Raw genomic sequence first — 25,450 nt, 5'->3', positions numbered from 1 at the left:
GACAAGCAGACAACATTAGTCAAAGGAAAAGGTACAGCGATTTTGTGATAACATGTCGGCAATCCGCTGAATTACTGCTGATTGCTATGCAGTAAGCTCTTCATCTGAGCAAAAACGAATGGGTTAGTCTTTGCAGTTTTATTGCACCATTTCCATCTACTGCCAATGTAAGAAATTATGTGGTTTATGCCCTCAGAATGCCAGAGACTAAGGCACACAATCTGTGCTCTAGGAAAGTACAGAAGAAATAAAAGACCCAGTGAATTAGTCTGTGTGATCCTGCTATATAAAGCTGCTGTTGAGCTACATTTGATTAGTGTCTGTGCATCTCTGTGGTGCAGGTGGCCCCAGCATGCGTCATGGCTGGCATCGGAAGGGAGTTGTGCACGCCTCGCTCCCGGCACTGGCAGTCTGGCTGCTGCTGTTCCTACACCTGCCAAACAGTGCACATGGCCGCCACTGCCAGAACGTTCCAAAGGTGCCAGGATACATGTGCGATTGTGACTCGCGCTTCGGCCATGATGACCTTGGGGGCTGGCACCTGTCCTGCTACGGCACACAGGCCAACGAGCCGCAGCAGGCATTTGTCATCGAGTATGCCATCAACGACATCATTCGTGTGCAGTGTGATACCGCGGCCCCATACCAGACAGCGTTCTTCCAGAACTTCAGTGTGAGTGAGGTGGAGCGCTTCGCCTTTAGCTACTGCACCATGCCCAATGGCTCGTTCGCCCAAGTGCTCGAGGGGCTGGATGTGACGTCATTGCAACTGGTCAGCTGTGAAATAGGTGACACACTGGACGCACGGCTGTTCGAAGGCCTTGACAAGCTCAAAAGGCTCACTGTAACTGGGAGCAAGGACCTGAGGTTCATTCCAGAGGACACATTTACAAACCTCACCACACTAGTAAATCTTGAGCTCAACAACAACGCACTCGAAAGCCTTCCTGAGAAGGTCTTCTGGCCACTCAAGAACATTACTAGCATCCAGTTGGGCAGCAATATGCTGCAGAGTTTGCACTCTAGTCAGTTTAGGGGTCTCGACAAGCTCATCAGCATTTACCTCTACAAGAACAACCTCACCGAGCTGCCCCAAGGAATCTTCACCAACCTCACATCAGTGAAGAATCTCGACCTCCTGCTTAACCACCTGACCAACATCACAGACAGTGATCTTGCAGACCTAAGTGGCATAGAGAATCTCAAGCTGGGTGGGAATCCCTTCACGATGCTTCCCGACACCCTGTTCAGGAATAACAGGCTGTTGGGAGATCTAAATCTCAGTGTCCTCAACAAATTGGGATCTCCACCCGAGCGACTTCTCACGGGACTAAGCAGATTGGAGAATATCACACTGCTGGACTGCAATTTTACAAGCATTCCAGAGAAGTTTTTTGCATATGCAGGAAATATGAAAAACATTCGAATGGTCAACAACAGACTTACATCATTACCAGCAAACTTGTTCAAAGAGAACACAAAACTCCTCAACTTGGACCTGAGTTATAATGACCTCAATGAGCTGCCATTAACAGTGTTTGAAAAGCAGTTTGTCCTGGAAACTCTGATTTTTTACAGAAACAATTTCGTCGCACTGAAAGCAGGGCCTTTCGACAACTTGATTAGCCTGAAAGTGCTTAGTTTTGAATACAACTTTATAGAAAGCATTGAGCAAGAAACATTCCAAAGACTGCAAAAACTGGAGGACTTGAAACTTGGAAGAAACAAGTTGAAGGTGCTAGAAGGAAATGCTCCTTTTGGTCTTAACAAGAAGCTCAAGCGAGTCGACCTTTCAAGAAACAACCTTATTCAGTTCCCAGACGTCAACTGGGACATCTATTTGGCCTTGGAGAAGCTCAACCTTGACTACAACAATATAACTTACTTGAGGGTGCCAAACCTCATCTCAACCAGCACAGAAGTTTCTCTGCGGTTCAACAAAATAAAGGCTGTGCAGGTCACGGAACTGGAAATCCTAAAAAAGTATGAAACAAAAGAAAAAACCTACAATACTGACACAGCATCAGAGCATTACTATCACTTGGACGGAAATCCCTTCGAGTGCAACTGTCAACTCTATGACTTCATCAAGTACTTGTCAGACAATAACCAGAAGGACATTGCATTGTTCAAGAACTCTCCATCTTACACTTGCGAAAGTCCAAAAGTACTCAGAGGAAAAAATCTCTTGGATGTTGACCCTGAACAGCTTATATGTACAATCAAGGAGAACTGTTCAGATGAATGCACATGCTACTTTCGGCGGATGGACTACACAACACACATGGATTGTAGGCAGGGCAACCTCACAAGGCTTCCATTAGTTTCACCAGCAAACACAAATGTTCTGTACTTGCAAAACAACCAGATTTCAACCGTTGAGGACCTTAGCTCTCAACAGTGGGAAAACTTGACTCGAGTGCACCTAGATGGCAACACCTTGAAAGAATTTGACGCTAGTAGACTTCCACGCCGATTACAGTATCTCTCTCTCACTAACAACAGCTTGCGCTCCATGAAACCAGAACTTATGGCCATGTTTGCAAACAGTTCTGCCACTCTCAGCCTGTCACTGAGTGGCAACCCATGGATCTGTGACTGTTCTACATTCCCCTTCAAGGTTTGGCTACGTGGGCACGTCTATATGATAAAAGACTACCTGGACATAGCATGTGGTGAAAAGATAAGCCTCAACGACACCTTGGCACTGTCCTATATTAACGAGATACCAGACTCAGTTTTCTGCCCAACAGACTACAGCGTACAGAAGAAGCAGTTAGCAGCAGTATCAGTTATCTGCGTTTTGCTCGCTGTGCTTCTTGTAGTGGTGTTGATCCTCTATTACAGAAACCGCCAGACCATCATTGCCTATGTCTACATCCACTTTTACAATGTCTTTGTTTGTGTCTTCAGTGAAGAGGACCTGGATGAGGACAAAACATATGATGCCTTTGTATCATACAGCAGTGCTGATCGTGACATTGCCATGGCACTACTCAACAGCCTCGAAAGCAATGAAGAGAAGTTCAAGCTCTGTATTCATGAGAGGGACTGGCTGCCTGGTTACAACATCAGCTGGAACATCGTCAACTCTGTGCAAAACAGCCGCAGAACCATTCTTGTGGTATCCAAGGACTTTCTCGAAAGCCTCTGGTTTCAAGTGGAGTTCCATACAGCCTACTACCAGATGTTAGAAGATCGTGTTGACAGGCTTATCGTGATTGTCCGTGGTGAACTGCCGCCAAAGGAAACGATCGATAAGGAGCTTAAGTTCTTGCTCACCACAAAGACTTATCTCATCTGGGGTGAACGCTGGTTTTGGGAGAAGCTAAAGTATGCAATGCCACATCGAAAGCAGGTTCCACCGACGAACAAACTGGCCATGAGGAACCGTCCAAACACTGCAATGGTCAAGACTGTTGAGGACCAAATTGCAAACCTTACAGCTGGCCAAAAGCAAGAAAAAGCAAGAGAAAAAGTAGATGAGCCAGAGGAGCCTCCGGTTAGAATAGAAAACAATAACCAGGACCAGACAAGTGTAGTGGCACCTCCAAGAAAAACTCTGAGAGGTCTTGGAACTATTGAGCCTAAAGTCCAGCCTGTGTAAAAAGATGCTCATTTTGACACACACCAAAGTGAGAAAGGACATTGTGTAGAAACAAATGAGATAAGAAACTTTTATGCAACTTTCAGAGTGTTAACTCCCCCAACAGAAAAGTGAACTGTGTATAGGAACTGCAAAATGATGTGGTGCAGTTTGCTGCGGCCTAGGCAACCTCACTCACTGTCTGTGCATCCAGTGTGTGTGTATGTGTGTGTGTATGTGCATGTGCCGAGTGCCACAAAGTGCAAGTGAAAACTCATAATGGTGCTATTACAGTGCATGGTGTTCATCATGGGAAAGCAGAACACACAGACAGTGCCCCATGTCTTGTAAAGGACAGTATTACCAGCACATCACCAAGAAGCAAAGAACAGAATGTGCAATGGTACCTGCGAGCAAACATAGAGCAGTGTACAAAGTCAACTCAATAACCACCAGATGGTTGTAAACAAGTGCTGAATACTCAGACAATCTGTGTCCAAGGTCACTGTATTTGTAAAAAACCATAAGAGTAACATAAAAAAAATTTTGAGGGCTGTTTTGTTTGCACTGTCTTCAATATATCAACTATGAATGTGTCAAATTTTTTCAAAGCCAAGAACATAAACCATCGCTTTACTGTGGTGCACCGTTTACTGTGCTGCAATCAATGCTGAAAGATGCACTCATCAAACGCTTAAAAATTGCCATGTTACCAACAATGTCAATGAAAGACTTACAACACTATAAAAGATAAAGTGGGAGTATACATATAGAAGACTACATGACAAGCCTTCAAACCAGCAGTGCGCCTAGCAGCAATGACACAGAAACAGGGCCGTCCAAACCCAGGAATTTTTTCGGAGAGTGTTTACGCTCAGAACGGCTAACTTTAGCAACTGGTGGTCAACGCGAAGGCTTGTGAACTTGTAAATAATTTAGTATCACTGAAAAAGTTAAGGCATGAAAAAATTTCTGGGGGTGTCAGAACCCCCTCATCACCCTCTTAGCTACCAGCGCTGCACAGAAAAGCACCACACAACCAGCCACCTTTTAATTCAGGAAGTGAAGGCAAACAATGAAAGCAGGTGAATGTCTTGAAAAAGTTTCTTTACATACTCAGAAAAAACAATGCCCTAGAATACTAGCAACCACTGCTTCTAAAACATACTTTATTTACATGACTGTATGTCAACCGATTTGAGTTAAACTTGGAAATGTGAAGCTAGGGTGTCTACTTGCCATCGAAGGTGAAACCCATACTGCCATTGACAGCAGTACAAATGAGCAGTCAGGGACGCTACTGCGAGATTACAACTTCATGAAGGATGCGGTGCAAGTTATAGTCATAGAAACGAAAAAAGTCTAAAAGACGGAGGGCCAACTAACAGCTGGCCTTACTTTTGGAAGCACTCAGTGTACCATGTAGGCACAAGAGTATACATGCGCACAACCAGTCATTTCTCTGCACGTGCTGTAATACTGACAAAGACTGAAATCGTAACACAAACAAGAAAAACGAGGAAAAAGCCAAAGTTTGATATTTGCATTGTGAAGCAATACCAAAGGAACATGTGAAAGGCTTCTAGCAATTCATGAACCAGCATGTCACGGAATGCGCAGCACAGTAACAGCGAAAGCTGGAAAAGTGGCCTTTCTGGAGTCTTTTATAAAAAATACTCTTGGAGAAACAACCACAGGTTCACTTGCATGGCAACTTTTATAACATAAGTCATCATCACACTTGTGAAGTATGGAAGTACTGACTATGCCATTACTCATTATTCTACATAGAAGCGAGGTATCCACAAAACATTTCCAAGGCATTATGTGCATTTCGTTGATGTCGTCCCCGGTGACGATGAAAAAATTATGGCTGAACTTCATGTAATGAACTAAAATCATTCAACAATCCAGTCGTTCTACAATTTGAATAATGTGATGCCTTGTGCTTATTGTAATCTTCCGAAATTCCTTATAGCACATACTAGTGTGATTGCTTCCCCGACATAAAGCCTGCATATGGTCCGTTCGTGAAGCAGTTGCAAGCACCAGCGTGGCTCTGTGATAAAAAAAACTGGGCTGCCACACAGAGTGCCCAGGTCTGAGTCCTGTACATTGTATCCTGTACATCTTTTATACACTTCATTTTTTTTCTTGTTTCGCACAAGAGCACTTACGAACACCAGCGGCAGCAAACAACTATGGCACCATAAATGCATGTTCGAATCGTGTAACAGCTTTTGCTGTAAAAACATCAAGAGAACAACACTCTTTCTCACTGTCCACTATACACGACTTCGCTCAGTGCTTTCACAACTGCTTCGCACGAGAGCCATGCAGAGTTCACTTCTATGTTCGCTCTCTGGGCTCTACAAACCAGCTTCTAGGATCATGAACCCTCTTGTCAGCTGGCTGATCCACACTACCAGCATATGATTGGCTACCTCCCTAAAACTTCCCATCCAACACAAGTCTCTGTCGCCAACTCTCGCAATTTAAGCAGGAAAATCACATGCTTTACTGCTGCATTTACCATCCTAGCGGTCAGCACTAGGTACGCGTTCTGCCTTGCTCTCACGTCCTTCACATTGATCCAACTGCAAGTAATCTTAATTTTCACAACTACTACTGTCTCCAAAATTATTTTTATTGATCTGGCATTACTACTAGCATAGCCAGATACATCATGTCCTGCACTATCTGCCAGAATCAAAAACTCCCGACATATTGCTGCCACACAGAAAACATTTAAAGGGGAGTTTAATGAGAGTGGAGGCACGAAAGACTGTGGAAATGACAGAGGCAGCATCATTGTTCTCCTCTTCTTCTCCAACTCCTCTCGGTTGTTCACTTCCGGGTACACTTATTCATAACATTCCTCCTCTCAGACGAAGTCCTCTAGGTGAGTCATTTCTGCATCCTTCGTGCGAACAGCTTCAAGAGGGCAACATGCGTCACCTCAGTCTTGTGTGAACGGTGGTCACTTGAAGTGAAATGCACTATCTCATAGTTGATATCGATTAGATAATCGAGAATGACAAAAGACACAGGGTAGTCTGCGAGAAGCTTTTGGCTTAAGCCACGTTGGCGTACGAGAGTCCACAGCCATACAAAATCACCGGGAACATAGGTCACGTGTCAGCATTGACTGTCGTAACATGCTTTAGAGTAGTCTTGCGCGGCCAATGTATGTAAGCGTGTAAATTGACGAGCTCCCTCTGCATGACACAACATCTCGGTAATAGACAAATCGTCTAGGCTATCGCAAAGAGAGATAGTATCTAGCGTGTGACACGGTGAGCGAACGTAAAGGGAGAAGAAAGGGCTATAACCTGTCGTTTCGTGTTTCACAGAGTTGCAAGCGTATGTCACGAATGGTAACACTTTGCCCAAGATCTTGTGGTGCGAAGCGACGTACATCGACAACATGTTGATCAATGTTCGGTTTGTGCGCTCGGTCAGTCCATCAGTCTGTGGGTGATAGGCTGTGAAGTGCCTGAATTCTGAGGCACACGAGCAAAGTAATTCTTCCACAACATCGACAGTAAACTGACGACCACGGCCACTTATCATCACTCGAGGAGGCCCGTGCCAAAGAACGATGGAGTGGAGTGTAAACTTGGAAACCTGGGCTGCCGTGGTGGAGGATAAGGTCGCCGTTTCGCAATACGCGGTCATGTAGTCAGCACATACTATTATCCACTTGTTGCCTCTAGACAAACGCGGGAACGAGCCGATCTGGTCTAGGCCGACCTTTTCAAAAGGAGTGCTAGGTGGCGTTATTGGCACCAGGTAACCGACCGAAGCTGACTTAGGTCACTTGTGACTCTAACATTTTGTACAACTAGCTCCAAAGGTCTCGACTGTTTTGCCTATTTGGGGCCAGTATAATCAGTCTTTAGTGCTATTTGGTGTTCGCACAGTCCATAAATGATCAGACGTCGAATCATCGTGCATAATACGCAGAACCGACGTGTATAGAGAATCTGGCTCTTATCAGCAAACTAAAGCCACTTCCATGTCCTGTAACATCATCTAAAGTTGTTGCTGTCAATATTTATGGCCCCCTTCTAGTCACTGCCACTGGCGACCGATGGATTGTGACAGACGTCTGCCCTTAGATGAACTATGCTGAGAAAGCTTCTGTGACTACCGGTTCTGCATTTAAAGATTCAGATTTTGTTCTGAAGGACTACTGTACCATGGCACTTTGTATGTTCTGGTCAGTGACCATGGAAAGGCATTCCTTTCACAAATGGTTAACAAAGTTCTCCAATCCTCCAGCTACACCCACAAGACCACTTTTAATTAGCATCACCAAACTAATGGCTTGAGCTATTTCATTACACACTTGCCAACATGATCGCCACCTATATTTAACCAGACCACAAAAACTGGGACACCCTTTTACCATTTGACCTTGTTAACGATCGTTCCCCCGATTTCTTTCTGGGCCATTTCTTTATTTACTTCCAATGTAAACCAACCTCCATCTTTTTTTAAGCAAGACATTTCACGACTTGCTAGTGTCACCAGTGTGCTAGCACAAATACAGAAGCCAGACAGTAAGACAGGAAGATTGTTTATCATGCATTGCCTCATGCTGTATCCTTCTGACCTAGTGACGAAATGCTGCTGTTGACATATGCTCGCACACCAGGATTGTGTGACAAGTTTCAGTCATGGCTCATATTGAGATACACAGTTCTGGAGCACACTTTGCCAGTGAAATATCACGCAGCACCGTTTTTAGCCCCTGCCAACCGCCGTTGCCATACTACTGAAGGTGTCCACGTCTACCTCATTAGCCCTACATGTGACGTTCGTCTTGAGCTGTAGAGGCCAGGGCAGCCTGTTTCTATACTTCTTGCAGGAGTAAATCTTTTACAATCACTTGTTTAATTTGATATTTCGTTAAGAAGATGTTCAAGTTGATTTCTTCATGTGTGCCTCTATTTTTATGAGGTAATGCTATGAATACCCGTAACAACTCTATCAATACCTTCCCTGGTTTCTTTTCTTTAATACTATACCAAATGCTTTTACCCGAACCACTTGACTAGAATAGCGCACACATAAACAGGCACCAAGTAAACAACACAGCACAAGCACTTGTGTCACGTTTCTTACTCTGGCCTTGTCTAATTGTGCACTATTCCACTACCATTATGTCACCCCAAGCCTAAACTACTCTTCTAGACTTATTACCCTAACCATCTCGCAATGACTGGAACAGTAAATCACAAGGAGGGAGCGGAATACAAAGTGATACACCAACGCTCAGTGGCAGGCTGTAATGCATAAAGGCAACACTAGCTGGTGGTGCACAAAGATCACTTTTAGTTGCAGCTCTTGATTAATCAAAGTAAGGTCACAGCTTGCACAATGAACATTATCTTCATTTGCGATTGCATAAATAAAATTGGCCCGAAAGGGAGACCACAAAAGAAGACAAACGTAAATATCGAGCACAACAATGGCTGAGTGGGTACAGAGTGAAGCTTCTGAGCAAAATTTACCATGTTCGAATACTACCACTAAACACTCTTCTTTTCCAAGTGAGGAAATGTTTAGATGACAGAGACCAACTGGCCGAATCATTATAAAAATTAAAAACAATATAAAAGGTACAAAACGTTAATACCAACATTTTGGTAAACTAGAAATCAAGCTAAATGTAGGCATGTGTGCATATTTGAAAGCTTCGAGTACTCGAACGTATATAACAGTAATCAAATTCACTTCAATTTCAATTTAAATTATTAGAAATTTTATAGTATTCATTATGAACCAATAGATTTACATTATTATGCATGTAAGCCATTGTAAAGATGGTTCCTCTGCAGTGGAACCACCTTCTTTTTTTCAAAGACTTGAAAACCCTGCTCTGGGCAACCCCCTCGCATGTGTTTCAGGAGCTTTGTTATCGCATAGTGATGCATTACATTTACTCCCTCACAAAACTCACTCGCACTGTGAGCATAGGCATGCGTGCTGAGGGAGCTTAGGGTGGCCACTCCCCTTGATATGTCGGAGGAGACCACCAAGTCTTACGGCCAAACAACGAAACGTTCCTTTCCTCAGTGAGGAAGCCTTCATTTTTGTGAGGCCGCCTTATGTCACTCTGAAAGCTTCCTCACTAAGGAGCCCTCGGTGAAGGCTTCCTTGGCGCTTCCTCAGCTTAAGGTTGCTTTGGGGCTACCTTCGTGCGCCCTTAGGTCCGCTCCTTGCCCTGAACGAGCGCTTCGCCTCACAGCTAGCCCACGTGATGTTTTCGTTTTCGAGGCAACCCTCCCACCCACCCCCTGCGGGGAAACAGGAGCGGCGAGCGTGCGTGCACGGTGCCAGGCACGACGGCGCGCAGTGTTGCTAGAATGCACCACGTTTTGCGCTCGACTACGGTGGCTTTTCACATTCAGTAATCGTAGTTGGAAGAAAGCGTACACGCGTCTCTATATTAACACTTCAATTTGGAAGTGATGTGGTGACCCAACTTTTTTTTACAGAATAAACGCTTGTGAGCAAAGCTTATATTCGATAATCTCGAACGCAGGAGCGCGGCAACCATTCCTCCCGCAAGGACGGGTTAAGGGAGCTTTCAGAGTACGCTTGCTTCCTCCGTCGGTACTTGGTTGTAAGAAAGCCTCACGTAAGGAGAGGACGCGGTCAAAGGAAAGGAACGTTTCGTTGTTTGGGCCTTACCCATACTCACCCCCTACCTCTACACATCTGTAGATGTACCACCACTGTCTAAAGGCCAACTTCGGTGATTTTTCGAGGTCAATGAATCTCAATGAATTTCGTTGAATACGTTCCTTTGCACATTTCCATCATTCATGCCAAATTACAGGCTTGAGAGATGCGATAATTGTTTGCAAACGAATTTCAAAGATTGCCTCGAAAAGCTCAGCTCACTTGTCATCATTATTGGCAACAGTGTCTGTGCAATGACATGTCTGGCATGTCAATGGAAGTGACGCAGCCGATGGCGTCGTTACTTTGGCCGCTACAGCGTTTATTGTGCTAGCCAGAAGGCGACGGCGACGGTGTTTGGCACGGGAATTCTTCCTTCCTCCCTCTGTGTTGCTAGACCAACACTTCCATGGCCTGGCTTCCAAAGTTTCCATGCTCCGTGCCGGCGGGACCAGTATGCAACTTCCGGTTCTTACCAAATTGTATTTCATATGTAGACAGTGGGCTTGGTTGGGTTGCAGCTTCAGTATTGCGCCTTTTTGCTTATTAAAAATTATTGTCGAACTTCCTGAGCATTTCAGCTATTGGGTTTGTGACAAAGTGTCTCAGAAACAAAGAAACACCTTTACAGTGACATGGTCAAGCAATCGCCAAAGTTTGCCTTTAAAGTGCAGAGGCATGGCCACCTAGGTTTTTGTTACTAACTGTGACCGAGGACGCCTGGTGCCATTATTCTGCATTCCAAGAACAGCTTACTTCCCTCCCTCCCTTACCCCTAGAAATACAGGCATAAAAAGCAGGCTGTTATCAAAAGCATCTGATTGCTTTATCTTCACTTTTGCACCGATTGCCATGCTTAACTATTCTCTTTGAGACGCCATCAAATGTGAACGTACAAGGGGGTAAAATGAAACTTGGCTTGTTTATGGGGAACCCTATGTATGCCTTCAACTGTGAGTGAGAAAAAAATTCTGCTTTCGCTCTGTTTTGGCTTAGTTTCTGGCGATATTGCATTTTGTGCGGGAGACCATGGCAGTGCCTGTCAAGCAGTCAAAGTGGATGGTGGCATACAAAACATCACAGCTCGATAGAGGGCAGGAGACTTGAAATGTGCAAGTTGTAGGCGCACCTCTAAAACACAATTTTCTTTAACACTACCTATGCATTTTCTTAGCACCAAAAAGATGCCACAATTTCTCTTGTATGGCACTTAATTAGTGCATGTCAGCTTAATTATCTTGAGTGTACATTTAAACAAATGTTACATGAAGGTAATGATGCCTATATTTTCTATTAATAAGCAAATAAAATAATGAACAAGCACTATGATTATTATGAGAATATGATTATTCACAACATCTATATGTAACAGATTAATTTCATTAAAGCTACAAAATATCTGACCTTAACCACTACCAATTACCTAAATATATTTTATGCACAAAAGCTAAAAAGCTTCTGTGCATAATTTAGAGGGTGGCCCTTGCCTAGAAGGAGCAAAGGAATTTTTTTTAAGCACTTATTCAAAATACTGCAGCAGGAGGGTGTGCTAACACATTGTGGGCCTAAAGAGAAACAATGACTTGGTTTAGATTTACAAATTGTTCTTTTGAGAACTTGAGTGCCATATGTTTCACTATCATAAGATCATTATTATTTGAGAAAATCAAAGTTGAAGTTTCAGTTGTAAATTCTGTATAAAAACCTCCGCGCATGATGTCGAAAATTTCAACATGTACTGTATTTACTCGCGTAATGAATGCACTTTCTTTCTAAAAAAGTCTGAGCAAAGCTGAGGGGTGCATTTATTTCACGGGATAAATTTTATGAAAACTTTTTTTGGGAGGGGCACAAAATGTGGTAATGAAAAAAAAGTTAGGTCGCTCAGCCTATCGCAATGGACATACGCGTACACTGTTTGGAAATAGCTTCTTTGTTGCACTTCACTCATTTGCAATTGCTGATGGCACTATCTTTTGCAAGCTGTCCCTGCGCCGCCCGCGCATGCCATAAACGTGTTTTGCGGCTATCTATTCGCACAATCGTTTAATCGCAACAGTGGTATTTTCTGTGATCTCGAGGGGCGGCCAAAAGCGTGCACTACAATGTTATGACGCACTTTGCCAACTTCGCGACAACCTCGCACGACGACCGTGAGGACAGCATTAACATTGTAGCAAGTAACCAACATTGCAGCTACCTCCGAAGCATCAAAACAGTCCGTCGATAACAAGATTAACGACAAATTACTGCCGCCGCCTCGCTTCTACATGAGAAGTGCCTCTACGCACGGATAACAAGCAAAGCGAGAATTAGGGATGCTACCGTGTTGCGAAAATCATCACGACCTTTTCGGGACGACAAGCTATTTTTTTCTGGTTTTCCAGAAACCTGCAACACGATAGCGACGAATGACTCTCCGTGACAGCAAATCCTGTCATCGCCGCTCGAAAATCGCATGCTCGTGGTTGGGCTTTTCGAAACTGCCAGCGTCGGTTGGCAAGGGCAGTTTCGTGACCTTCGCGCGCTGTGTGCTTATCAGCTGCGATGTCTTAACACTCGCACCGTTCGTGAACTCTGCTGTGACGCACAGATAAGACGGGGGACGTTACGCTTGCAGATAGAAAGAAAAACAATACGGCATGCGCCAACGGGCGAAAGGGAGGAGGGAGGGAGCGAACCGAGGTGGGTTGGCAAAATAATAATATACGGAAGAGATCCAACAGGTGAGAAGGTGCCAGGTGTCGGTTAGGGGGACTGCAGCGGATAAATGTAAGGGATGCATTTATTGTGTGGGGAAAAAAAATCCGAATTTTGATTAATGAAGTTGGGGTTGCGTTTATCATGCGAGTGCGTTCATTACGCGAGCAAGTTTGGTATTCTGCGCATTTCTGCGACATTGGCTCGATGAAATTTTCTGAAATTTCGTATGCCTTGTCTCTGGCACCAACAAATGACAATGTACTTCATTTTTAGTGATTATAGGCTATGTAGAAGCCAGTAGCTGCTTTAGTGATTATAGGCTATGTAGAAGCCAGTAGCTGCTTTCAAAATCTATGAAGCCACAGTGTTTGAAGCTAAAATCTCAAGTTGACGTCTCCACCTGCATTTCTTGCTTACCAAGCAACGTGCTGCGCTAGGAGTGGTGTTTTCGGTATTGTGAAATTGTACTTTACTCAAATGTGAAATATCATTCCTGTCTTTAGTGTCCCTTTAAGGCACAGCAAAAGTTGCTCTCATTTGCCGAACGGATACCATGATTAATGTCTGTCTAGGAAGTACACCGGCCAGAAATGTCAGGCTAAGACAAGCCTTGCTTACCTTGCCGTCTTCCCAGTACTTGGCTAACACTTTCTGTCCAGAGAAAAGCCGCTTCGGGCCAGATGGCTTTGAGTCAAAAGAGCTCCGGTCACCCCCGCGAGGTGCAGGTCTAGAGCCAGGTGCCAAGTCACAAGCCTGAGTGGTGCGACGTCTGTCCCCGCCCTCAACTGGGGACGGCCTTGGGTGACTCCGGTTGCTGTGGTTCCCTTGATAAGTTCGTGACTGTTGAGGAGGCCCACCGCCTTCTTGAGAGCCCTGTACAATGCACATGTTCTGAGGTTTTTTTCTTTTACTTACAGCCAAGGCATCACGTACAACTCTGTATTACTAGTGTTGAAGTCTAGTGTGGGCTAGGTCAACAAGCAAGGAGACATACTACGACACAATTCACAAAAATGGAAGTTAACACATTAGCACTAGTGAAAAAAGTTGCTACAGCACGTGGGGCCTCTATATGGTGAGCGCCATGCTCTTGGAGTGAACGGGGAATGGACACAGTAGACGCAGTCGGAATAAACCAAACAACACACATTTATTTAACTACATTTTGATCGACGATATCGTCAGCCAAATTATTATACATCAATAATCATCAACAAGCTAAGACATCCTTAAACAATATTAAACAACACTCAACAACATGACAAACAAGGCAGTGTCGCTAACGCTCGACTCAACACGTGGGCCTACCGCAGATGGCCCGCGGTGCCGTCCACGGCAGACCCACCGCTGGAGAAAACCGTCCTCGCTACTGCCCCACGCCAAACGACCAGCTTATTTTTTGCACGTCGTTACCAAGGCGTGCCGCCAGGCATTGCCGCCGGCACTAACGTTTTCTAAGCATGATGATCATAGTGGTGATCAATGCTCGCAAACATGACGCCACCTACTGCGCGATAGTTGTGACCCCTGAATGCGGCTTCTGTGCGAGACACATGCGCCCCGAGGCACAAACAACTTCACAAGGGGTGTCGCACCACCACATCACAAGCATTAGAGCTTATTCATTAAGGAACTCTATCCAGAGCAGTTCCTGACATCTGCGAAGCTTGTGCTGGTGGTCCTGAATTATTATAACATAAATCATCAAAATTATTATATCTCAAAAAAACAAGAAGGTATCGAACACAAGACATTAGGCGGGTTAGCACGAATGATTCTGTCACATCAGTTAGACCTTGAAGGGATACTCAAGGCAAATAACAATTTACGTCAGAGTGAAAGCTCAATGTATGAACACAAAAAAGGCAATATTAAAAACAGTGCCTTACCAAGAAATTGGGCTAAATGTATCACACGACATGCGCCATGAGTGGGACATTTGAGAAATTATCCCGATCACGTGAGAGTATACGCATACAAGTAATTGTTATTAATCAAATTAGCTGGAACAAAAAAGAACTTTCCGTGCATCAAGAGGTGTAATAAAACTCTGCCTATCCATTTCTGTTTGATTTATAGTAAAAAAGAACTGCCTGGCGTTACTATGGGGAACGGCCCGAGTGGTTCAAATGTTTCGTTTCTGGCTGGCCAGGCTGGATAGGTGGTGCCACAAAGTGGGACCCAGTTGAACCAAGCAAGGAGAATCATAGCCTCCACGATTGCAAAAAATTGTTCAACAGCTGTTGTTGCGACTGTGGCTCCTGCTGCTTTCACTCTGCTGCAACTGGTGTCAGCAGCTGCATAGTAAAGGCAACATTGGGCACCGCAACTGTGACGTCTGAAAAACCACTCTCATATGCGGGTGATTTAAAGTCCACTAAAGCGATGCGGACCATAAAAACATAATTTCATTTTAGAATGAGCACTTCCTTGGCACAAAACTGGCACTACGAGGCTTCTGAACCACTATTTCCACCATCACCATCAACTTAATATGTATTTGCCTTTAGTGTCTATTGAAGGTGTACAAACAGTAACACATAATTTCAAGTTTTCTCTATATTTAGAGAAACTTGAAACATATTGAAAAAAGTCACATATTACTCCTAGCAATTTTAACCTAGCTTGAGTCACAAAATTATGGGCACTTTAAGCTGACACATTTAGCTTCAGCTTAAAGTATAACCCTCCAAATCAGGGGTCTCAAATTCATCTTAACTAGTGGGCCGCAGTCACAAAATTTAGTACCGCAAGGGCCAGGACAATGAAGAAGGACACGGCATGTGAGTGTGTGGGTGTGTGTGTGTGTGTGTGTGAGGGGGGGGGGGGGGGGGGCTGCTGATCAAAACATGAGCTAATATAGCTATTTGTCAGGCCTTTCTTGCATTTCATGAATGAACAATTCCTGAAGGAGATTTGGCATGTGGCTTTGAGAACCTTATCAATACAAGGCATTCTTCTCTTCTCCAACTGGAAGAGAGGAAAAACGCGGAATTTCGAAATGGGGGGCCTTGAGCAAGATCGCCTTCAGGCCAAGAACCTTCGAAGTGAAACCCGTCAGTCAGCCTTGCTCAGCAAGTCCCTTTCTGGTACCAGCAGCTATTAGCAGGATGGAAGCTCATGAATGTACTTATGGAGAAAGAAAAAATATGAAGAACAGAGGCATTCAGATGCGTGCCGGAGTGCCAGCAAAACTAGAGGAGGCTCTCACTCAAACAGAGGAATACTTAGAGTGAAAGCAGGGGTCTCTTAACGCGTGGCCCCATGTTTAATACACCTGCTCCAAGTTATCTGTTTCACTTGGAACGTGCCTTCTTTCCCAAATCTGCCATACAAAGCTGGAGGAGACTTGATCCTCAACATATTGATCAGGCAGCCATCTTATTGCTGCCTGTTGTTCACCCACAGAACAGTGGGTGTGCATCTCAGATCCACCACGGACAACTGTCGTGACTTGATGGTCAAATAAAATTGGCAAGAGGTGCTAGTGTACCTCACCACAAATCGCACAGCTAAACATGTCTTTGCCATATTCATGTAAAAGGGCATTGTGTAGCACCTTCAATAAAAATACCAAACAGATGGCCCTTGCTATTGTTACCGGCTGCCCAAAACACATTAGCTAGTGTATCTCTCTCTCTCTCTCTCTCTCTCTCTCTCTCTCTCTCTATATATATATATATATATATATATATATATATATATATATATATATATATATATATATATATATATATATATATATATATATATAGAGAGAGAGAGAGAGAGAGAGAGATAGAATTGTTACGTACAATCCAAATGGTGTACGAATAACTGTTTATTGGGGCGAACTTGTGCCGGAAAAGTAAAGAAAAATGTAGCGGCGTCTCTAACAGGCGATCAGCAAAAAGGGATCAATCTCCGAGAGACCCTCGAGCGGTGCACCACTTCTTTTTCATCAAAATCCCGTGCTGAGGAGGCGCGCGCCGTCACGGCCTTTTCTTGTTTGATCATCAAGCCGCTTATCTCTTGGGGGGCGCACGAACTAGCGCGCGTAGTTTGAATACTGCATTTGCCTTGCGTCATTATCCCTCCTCTAAAAACGCATCGACCCGATGCGTAAAAGCAGTGTTGCTGAGATGGTCTGAATGCGTGGTTTCCATTGGAGAAATAGGTATTCCTCATAATCGGGTGTGTATAGTTCGATGTTCATTGCCTGTCATAGTATGGCTTCATTCTGACTACATGCACGATTTCTGTGCTCCTTCGGCATCTTGATGAGCTCACTTGTCCTTCCGGTGACACCTCGTAGTTCAAGGAGCTGACGCGACGAAGGACTCGGTAAGGGCCGAAATAGCGGCGCATGAGCTTTTCGGAAAGGCCAGGCGTCCGCACGGGAGTCCAAATCCAAACTAAGTTGCCTGGTGCGTAGTCGACTCCTCTCCGACGAAGGTTGTAACGGTTTGCATCCACGCGTTGTTGTTGTTTTATGTGATGTCGCGCCAACTGCCGTGCTTCTTCGGCTTGCTGAATGAATTCGCTGATGTCAGGCTTGTGCTCTGTATTGTCGCCTACAGGCAGCATTGCATCTAATGGTGTGGTAACTACTCGACCACAGACTAGCTGGAATGGCGTCACTTTAGTAGTCTCCTGCACAGCAGTATTGTAAGCGAAAGTGGCGTACGGCAGTATCTTGTCCCATGTACGGCGCTCCAAGTCAACGTAAATGGACAACATATCGGTTAGAGTTCTGTTGAGTCGCTCTGTTAGCCTATTCTGTGGACAAGCAGCGTTTACGGGAAAACCCCGAAGTCCAGCTCGGCGATATTCACACATTCTATAAAGATGGCCAGCTTCGCCGCAGTGATAACAAAGCAGAATTCGATCAGGAGTGCGCCATATATCAGCTTTTCGGATCCTAGTCTCGGCTGGGGACGGCGTAAATCGAGGTTTCGGAAGATGCGTGCTTGCTGCGGCGAAATAAGGTCCAGGGGCGACGAAATGAGGTACAGGGGCGCTTTTCAGTACCTCGGCGTATGAGACTGCGGGCTGCATCGGAACCGACGCTTGAACAGGCTGGGCTTGTGGCTGCTGCTCACGAACTGCCTGTCTCACCTCCTCCCGAACAACTTCCGCTAATGACGAGACCGTTGAGGGGTTGCCGTTTAGCTTCTGGAGCTCTTCTCGAACCACCGATCGAATGAGCTCTCGTAATACCTCGATGCCATTCCCGAAGACTGCTGACACCGCGTCTACGGATGCGACGTTAACATCTCGATTGTAGTGCCTCGCTCGTTGTTGCAGAGTCTTTTCCACCGCTGTCGCCTCGGTGCGAAATTCAGTGACGTTCCGCGGGAAACATCGGAGCAAACCAGCAAAAATCTCCTGCTTCACCCCACGCATCAGGTGCCGAATCTTCTTGTCCTCGCTCATATTTTGATCAGACCGGCGGAATAACTGGCACATGTCTTCCACATACATTGCGACGCTTTCATTGTTGCGCTGGTTTCTTGCTTGCAAGGCAGCTTCAGCTATTTCCTTGCGGTCTGTACTCGGGTATGTGGCCAGTAGCTCCCGTCGGAAATCATCCCACGATCGAATGGTACCTTCATGGTTTTCAAACCACGTTCGTGCGCTGTCCTGCAATGCGAAATGAACTCGGCGGAGCTTCCGTTCTTTGGGCCATCCGTTGCAGTTGGCGACGCGCTGAAAACCCTCCAGCCAATCCTCGGCATCTTCATGAGGATCGCCATGAAAAGGGTCCGGCGTCCGTGGCTCATCGACAACGACGTGCGTGGCAGCGACTGGAGACGAAACGGCATGTGCGGCAGCGGTTGGAGACGACATTTCGGTACTCTCATTGGAGACAGCTGGAGACACTCTGGGCTCTGGTGGCAGGGGAAATTCCGGCGACTCACCACGTAGACGACGGCTGGCGCGCTGATGAACTGGCGTGAGCTAAGTTGGTTCGACTGCTCGTGGTTCCGGGCTGCTTCCTCGAAGTCCAACTGGGTTTGGGATCATTACCCAGCACCTCAACCAGAATTGTTACGTACAATCCAAATGGTGTACGAATAACTGTTTATTGGGGCGAACTTGTGCCCGAAAAGTAAAGAAAAATGTAGCGGCATCTCTAACAGGCGATCAGCAAAAAGGGATCAATCTCCGAGAGACCCTCGAGCGGTGCACCATTTCTTTTTCATCAAAATACCGTGCTGAGGAGGCGCGCGCCGTCACGTTTTTTTCTTGTTTGATCATCAAGCCGCTGATCTCTTGGGGGGCGCACAAACTAGCGCGCGTAATTTGAATACTGCGTTTGCCTTGCGTCAATATATATATAGAAACGGGGTGTTGAACCAGCAGGAGTTGACTCGGCGAACGAAAGCTTTATTGAGCGCAAGGGCTAACTGAACGCAAGCCTGCGATCACAGCAAGTCTTCTTTCTTTTCTATATTCGAGCTCCATGCCCACTGCCCTCGTTACAATCACCCCCGGGCGATGAGGGAGCCATCCTGGCGACCTAAGGACAGGTGTACACAGAAGGGTCATGGTATGGCTTGAGCCAAGAAATGTGTACAATTTCTTGTCCCCGACGGCGCTTGTCCGGAGATGCATCCAGTGGCTCGACCAGGTAGTTGACAGGGGATGTTTGGCGTATAACTCGATAAGGGCCATGGTACCTGGACGAAAGCTTGTGGTAGAGTCCTGGAGGAGTAGAAGGAATCCATAACCACACCAGTGAGTTCGGTGCAAAGCTCATAGGCGTGGCTGATGCGTCGTGGCGATGTTTTTGGCGCGTCTGGTCATGTGACGTGATCGCACGAGCAAGCTTCCGACATTCTTCAGCGTGTGCTGCTGCTCGAGAAACGGTAGTCATCTCTGAAGGGTCCGGTCGATAAGGAAGAATAGTATCCATTGTTGATGATGGCTCGCGTCCATAAAGAAGAAAGAAAGGCGAAAATCCAGTGGTGCTTTGCGTTGCAGTGTTGTAAGCATATGTCACAAAAGGCAGTATGCTATCCCAATTTGACTGGTCGGATGAAGCGTACTTGGCCAGCATATCTCCAAGTGTACGATTAAAACGCTCTGTCATCCCATTAGTTTGCGGATGATAGGCTGTGGTAGTGCGGTGTATGATGCGACACTCGCTCAACAACGCTTTGATAGCATCGGAGAGAAAAACGCGGCCGCGGTCGCTTAGTAACTCTCGAGGTGCTCCATGCCTTAAAACCAGGTTTTGCAGTATAAAACACGCAACGTCTTTTGCGGTAGCAGAAGGTAACGCAGCTGTTTCAGCGTACCGCGTTAGGTGGTCGATAGCGACAATGACCCAGCGGTTGCTACTCGAAGTATAGGGAAGTGGACCGTAAAGGTCGATTCCGACACGATCGAAAGCTCGTGCTGGACATGGCAACGGCTGCAAGGGACCTGTGGCATGCTGAGTGGGCATTTTGCGTCGCTGGCACGTAAGGCAAGACCTTACGTAACGGCGAACGAAACGGTACATACCGCGCCAGTAGTACCGCAGCTGCAAGCGAGTGTATGTTTTTAACACACCAGCGTGGCCACATTGCGGATCATCGTGGAACGTGGCACAGATGTCAGAGCGCAGATGTCGGGGAATGACGAGCAACCACTTACGACCCATCGAACTGTAGTTTCGGCGGTAAAGCAGGTTATCCCGAATAGCGAAGTGTCCTGCTTGACGGCGAAGCGTCCTGGAAACTGGAGCGGGCGTCCGGTTTGACAGCAAGTCCAAAACAGAAGAAATCCAAGCATCTTTGCGTTGCTCGGAAGGCATGTCCGAAATGCTGATGGCCAAGGCAGCACTGGTGGAGATAGGCGAGCCGACAGGTTCTGAAGCCAATGGCGAACGTGACAGGGCATCGGCGTCGGAATGCTTACGGCCAGAACGGTAGACAACACGGATATCGAACTCCTGTAACCGCAATGCCCAACGAGCGAGCCGACCATTAGGATCTTTTAGTGAAGATAACCAGCAAAGCGCATGGTGGTCTGTCACAATATCAAACGGACGTCCATATAAATAAGGCCGAAATTCTCCAATTGCCCAAATAATGGCAAGGCACTCCTTTTCAGTTACACTGTAATTCTTCTCGGCTTTACTGAGGGTGCGGCTGGCATAGGCAACGACGTACTCGTCAAAGCCATCCTTGCGTTGGGCCAGTATGGCCCCTAGCCCGACACCACTAGCGTCTGTATAAAGCTCCGTTGGAGCAGATGGATCGAAATGTCGGAGTATGGGAGGCGTGGTGAGAAGCCGTCGGAGTTCCTGAAATGCATCATCACACGCCTGCGACCACGCTGACAAATCAGACCTTCCGGCAAGAAGATTGGTCAAGGGGGCGATAATGGAGGCGAAATTGCGGACGTAGCGCCGGAAGTAAGAACATAGGCCGATGAAGCTTCGAAGCTCTTTGACGGTGGTTGGCTTTGGGAACGCCGCGACTGCATTAAGTTTCGTAGGGTCCGGGAGAATGCCGTCTTTAGAAACCACATGGCCGAGAATTACAAGCTTGCGAGCGCCGAAGTGGCATTTCTTCAAGTTAAGTTGAAGTCTCGCCGTTGAAAGGCACGTAAGATATTGCTCGAGGCGGCTGAGGTGGGTCGCAAAGTCGCTTGAGAATACCACAATGTCGTCCAAATAACAGAGGCACGTTTTCCATTTCATACCTCGCAAGACGGTATCCATCATTCTTTCGAAAGTGGCAAGCGCATTGCAGAGGCCAAAGGGCATAACGGTGAATTCATATAGTCCATCCGGTGTTACAAAGGCTGTCTTCGGGCGGTCACCCTCTGCCATGGGCACCTGCCAGTAGCCGGAGCGTAAATCTAACGAAGAAAAGAACTCTGCTCCTTGTAGGCAGTCCAAAGCATCATCGATGCGCGACAGAGGGTATACGTCTTTGCGCGTTATCTTGTTGAGTCGGCGGTAGTCAACGCAGAACCGGATGGATCCGTCTTTTTTCTTGACGAGAACAACCGGTGAAGCCCAGGGAGTGTTGGAGGGCTCGATGATGCCACGTTTCAACATGTCGTCCACTTGTTCGTCGATGACACGGCGTTCAGCAGATGACACACGGTACGGACGCTGCCTTAGTGGGGCTTGTTGACCGGTGTCAATACGGTGAACGACCGCAGAGGTTCGGCTTAAGCCTGACTGGTCACGATCGAATGAAGAACGAAAGCGGAGAAGAAGATTTATAATCTCTTCGCGCTGAGTTGGTGCGAGCTCAGAGTCGATGGCATCCGAGAATACGTCCAGAGCATCATTAGGCACGTTGGTAGGAGTGACAGCACAAATTGGGAGTGAAACCGTTGAATCGGGTATAGTAGCCGGAAGAATGCACTCGCAAGGTTCGTACCTTCCCAGGCATTCTCCACGTAGTAAGGATGACGGGCTGTCCGAGGGATTGCACACATAAATGGCAGCGTGACCATTTCGAAAAATGACGACGGCAAACGGAAGCATGATATTTCGACGGCACGCAGATGGGACCGATGGCATAAACAACACAGGTGATTTCGGGGGGGAGGCACATGACACCGAGACAACAACAGCTGAGAAAGGTGCAATGTCAACGTCAGAAGCAGCAAACACTCTACACGAAGTGCCATCGTCGGGGTCATAGCACGACACAGATAATGCGAGTTCGGAACGAGCACAGTCGACCAAAGCAGAATTTGACGAAAGAAAATTCCATCCAAGGATAACGTCATGCGAAGAACGGAATAAAACTACAAATGAGACGACGTACATCGCACCTTGAATGACGACTCGTGCAGTGCACACAGCTGAAGGCTGAATATGATGGGACGTAGCTGTCTGCAAAGATAGGTCGGTAAGTGGCGTGGTCACTTTCTTCAAGTTTCGGCACAGTTTCTCGCTAATTACAGATACGGCAGCTCCAGTGTCAACAAGTTTGTGCAACTTTATGCCATCAATATAGAGTTCGATTTCGTTCGGGGGACAGCAGTTAGGTCTTGAAATTTTCGCTGCCAACGCAGTTCTTGCCTCCGGAACTGCGCCCGTCAGTTTTCCCCTCACGGTGGGCTGTTGCGACGCAACATTGGAGAAATGGATCTGCGACGAGGAGAAGGCGAACGGCTTGAGCCGGATGGGCGGCGACCGGTACGTACGTCTAGAGGTAGATCGGCAGGAACGGGATATCGCGGCTGAATGGGCATGTAGTGTGAGGCCCCTGCAATGTCATGAGAAGGAAAGCTGCGACGGCGGCAGTGACGAGCTATGTGGCCTGGGATGCCACATGAAAAACATATTGGCCGATTATCCGGAGTGCGCCATTGGCTGACGGTAGGGGCACTTGTCGCCAAATAAGGTACCGGAAACGGTCGTGCAGGCGGCGGCTTCATATAAACGTTCCGAGTTGTTTTGTATTCAGCCGGAGACGGGACAGTCAACGGGTGGGCAGGTGGCGTCGACGAATAAACGTGGCGAGTTGCTTCGTAGATAGCCGGAGACGATGGAGCGCGTGGCCGAGCAACAGCGGCTGCATATGTTAGTGGTGCGGTAACAGATGGTGGAGCCGGAGCTGGCGGCAATGCTTCGGCAACTTGCGATTCAATGACCTGACAAAGCGAAGGCGATAAGGGTGCCATCGGCTCGGTAGTTCTGGTGATTATAGATAGCTGCCTGGCGACCTCTTCGCGTATGAATTGCTTTATGAGTGGCATTAAAGCAGAGTGGTCGGCAGTGTCATGGCGATAGTCGAGGAATGAAAGGTCCGCGGTGTCTTGAGCAGCGCAACCTGTGGAAGCACGTTGCCTACGCAGCTCATCATAACTTTGGCAGAGCTGAATCACCTCGGCGACTGTCTGGGGACACTTCGCAGCAAGCATTTGGAATGCACCATCGTCGATTCCTTTCATTATGTTTTTTATCTTGCCTGCCTCATCCAGAGTCGGGTTGATGAGCTGGCAGAGGAAGAGCACATCTTCGATGTAGCTCGTGAAAGTCTCATCTGTTCTCTGTACTCTGCCACGCAAGCGCTGTTCAGCACGAAGGCGGCGGACAGCAGGACGTCCAAAGACTTCCGAGAGGGTTTTTGCCAATTCCGACCACATACTGAAATCACTTCGATGATTTCTGTACCATAGTTTCGCCACGTCGGTCAGGTAAAAATTCACATTTGTGAGCTTATCGGCTGCGTTCCACTTATTGTACGCGCTCACCAGTTCATACTCGGCAATCCAGTTTTCCACATCTTGGTCCTCTGTGCCACCAAATATGGGGGGGTCGCGCTGCCGGAGAGCGCCAGCGCAGAAGACAGGTATGGGTGCGAGAGCTGGAGTGGCGGCCTGAGACGGTCCCGGATCAGTCATCGCAGAAGGTGGTTGGAGTGTGCGGCTACGAAGCTCCAGGGTGAGGACCAGATGTACCCAGCACCTCCACCACTTGAAACGGGGTGTTGAACCAGCAGGAGTTGACTCGGCGAACGAAAGCTTTATTGAGCCAAGGGCTAACTGAACGCAAGCCTGCGATCACAGCAAGTCTTCTTCCTTTTCTATATTCGAGCTCCATGCCCACTGCCCTCGTTACAATATATAAATATGTTGTAACTGAAGTGTAACCTTATCAGTTTTTGGCTCAGTTATAGCCAAAGCTTCTATCTCTTGTTTCACTTACCTTGTTTCCCTTTCCCTCTTTACTTTGAGTCTTTATATTGCAACGTACACTGAAAATAAACGCCCATTCTACCAGCTTGTCAGCTTGTGTCTACTTCGCTTGCACCAATGCGCAGGGACAGGCGAACGATGCAACAGTGGCAACGAAGAACCGGAAAGAAAAACCCTGGATTCAAGCAGGACGTCAGCTACGACGATGGCGCACCAGCAACTGCCGGACTTCGACGACGAGAAAGAAAACTGGAAGGCGTATGTCATCAAGGCAGAAGCATACTTTGAGGCAACAGGGGTGACAGAGTCAGCCAAGAAACAGGCGTTGTTGGTGGCAGCCTTAAGTACTCGCACTGTCCAGATACTATCAGGAAGAATAGCACCCAAGAAGCCTAATTCTTTGGAGTACGAGGACGTTGTGAAAGCCTTGGACGAGTTCTTTGATCCCAAGCGCCATGAGATTGCAGAAAGTTTCCGCTTTTTCAACCGCTGCCAGCTGGACAGTGAGTCTGTTCAAGAATTCATTACTGAGATTCGCCGAATCGCGGACAACTGCAATTTTGATACCATGCTCGATCGAATGCTGCGGGATAGAATAGTGTGCGGCATCAAATCGAGTGCGCTGCAAAAGCAGGTGCTGACAAAGAAAGATCTGACGTTAGAGGACGCCGAAACAATGGCCCTCGCAGCTGAAGCGGCAGAGAATGATGCCTGTAAAATGGCCGGCGAAGCATCAGCTGTGCTCAGAATCAAGGCGCGGTCCTCCACGAGCAAAGAGGTACTCGCTGAATGCGGGCGTTGTGGCAGTGTCAGACATAACAGTAATGC

At 46.8% G+C, this 25,450-nt stretch overlaps 3 protein-coding genes across 5 annotated transcripts in view; 2 read left to right on the top strand and 1 right to left on the bottom strand.

Moving 5' to 3' along the window:
* Positions 1–4,142, top strand: part of LOC119179626 (uncharacterized) — a 30,364-nt gene extending 26,222 nt beyond the window's left edge. For all 3 annotated transcript variants that reach the window (XM_075882104.1, XM_075882105.1, XM_037430750.2), the window contains exon 2: positions 342–4,142. In XM_075882104.1, the coding sequence (XP_075738219.1) occupies positions 353–3,607 (3,255 nt within the window). In that variant the 5' untranslated portion in view covers positions 342–352 and the 3' untranslated portion in view covers positions 3,608–4,142. The remainder of the gene's footprint in view (positions 1–341) is intronic.
* The window catches only part of LOC119179634 (tudor domain-containing protein 3), a 156,356-nt gene that overhangs the window by 81,905 nt on the left and 49,001 nt on the right, over positions 1–25,450 (bottom strand). Inside the window, exon 11 of the mRNA XM_037430758.2 lies at positions 13,601–13,855. Coding sequence (XP_037286655.2) covers positions 13,601–13,855 — 255 coding nt within the window. The remainder of the gene's footprint in view (positions 1–13,600; positions 13,856–25,450) is intronic.
* Positions 24,762–25,441, top strand: LOC142784291 (uncharacterized). The gene is made up of 2 exons (XM_075882761.1): positions 24,762–25,376; positions 25,430–25,441. Exons 1-2 carry the CDS (start codon positions 24,828–24,830, stop codon positions 25,439–25,441), a joined length of 561 nt encoding a protein of 186 aa, XP_075738876.1. The 5' UTR covers positions 24,762–24,827.

Source organism: Rhipicephalus microplus, chromosome 2 (assembly GCF_043290135.1).
Source record: "Rhipicephalus microplus isolate Deutch F79 chromosome 2, USDA_Rmic, whole genome shotgun sequence".
NCBI classification, from domain to species: domain Eukaryota; kingdom Metazoa; phylum Arthropoda; class Arachnida; order Ixodida; family Ixodidae; genus Rhipicephalus; species Rhipicephalus microplus.
The sequence above is the reverse complement of the archived record's forward strand: the minus strand, read 5'-3'. Positions and strand labels throughout refer to the sequence as shown.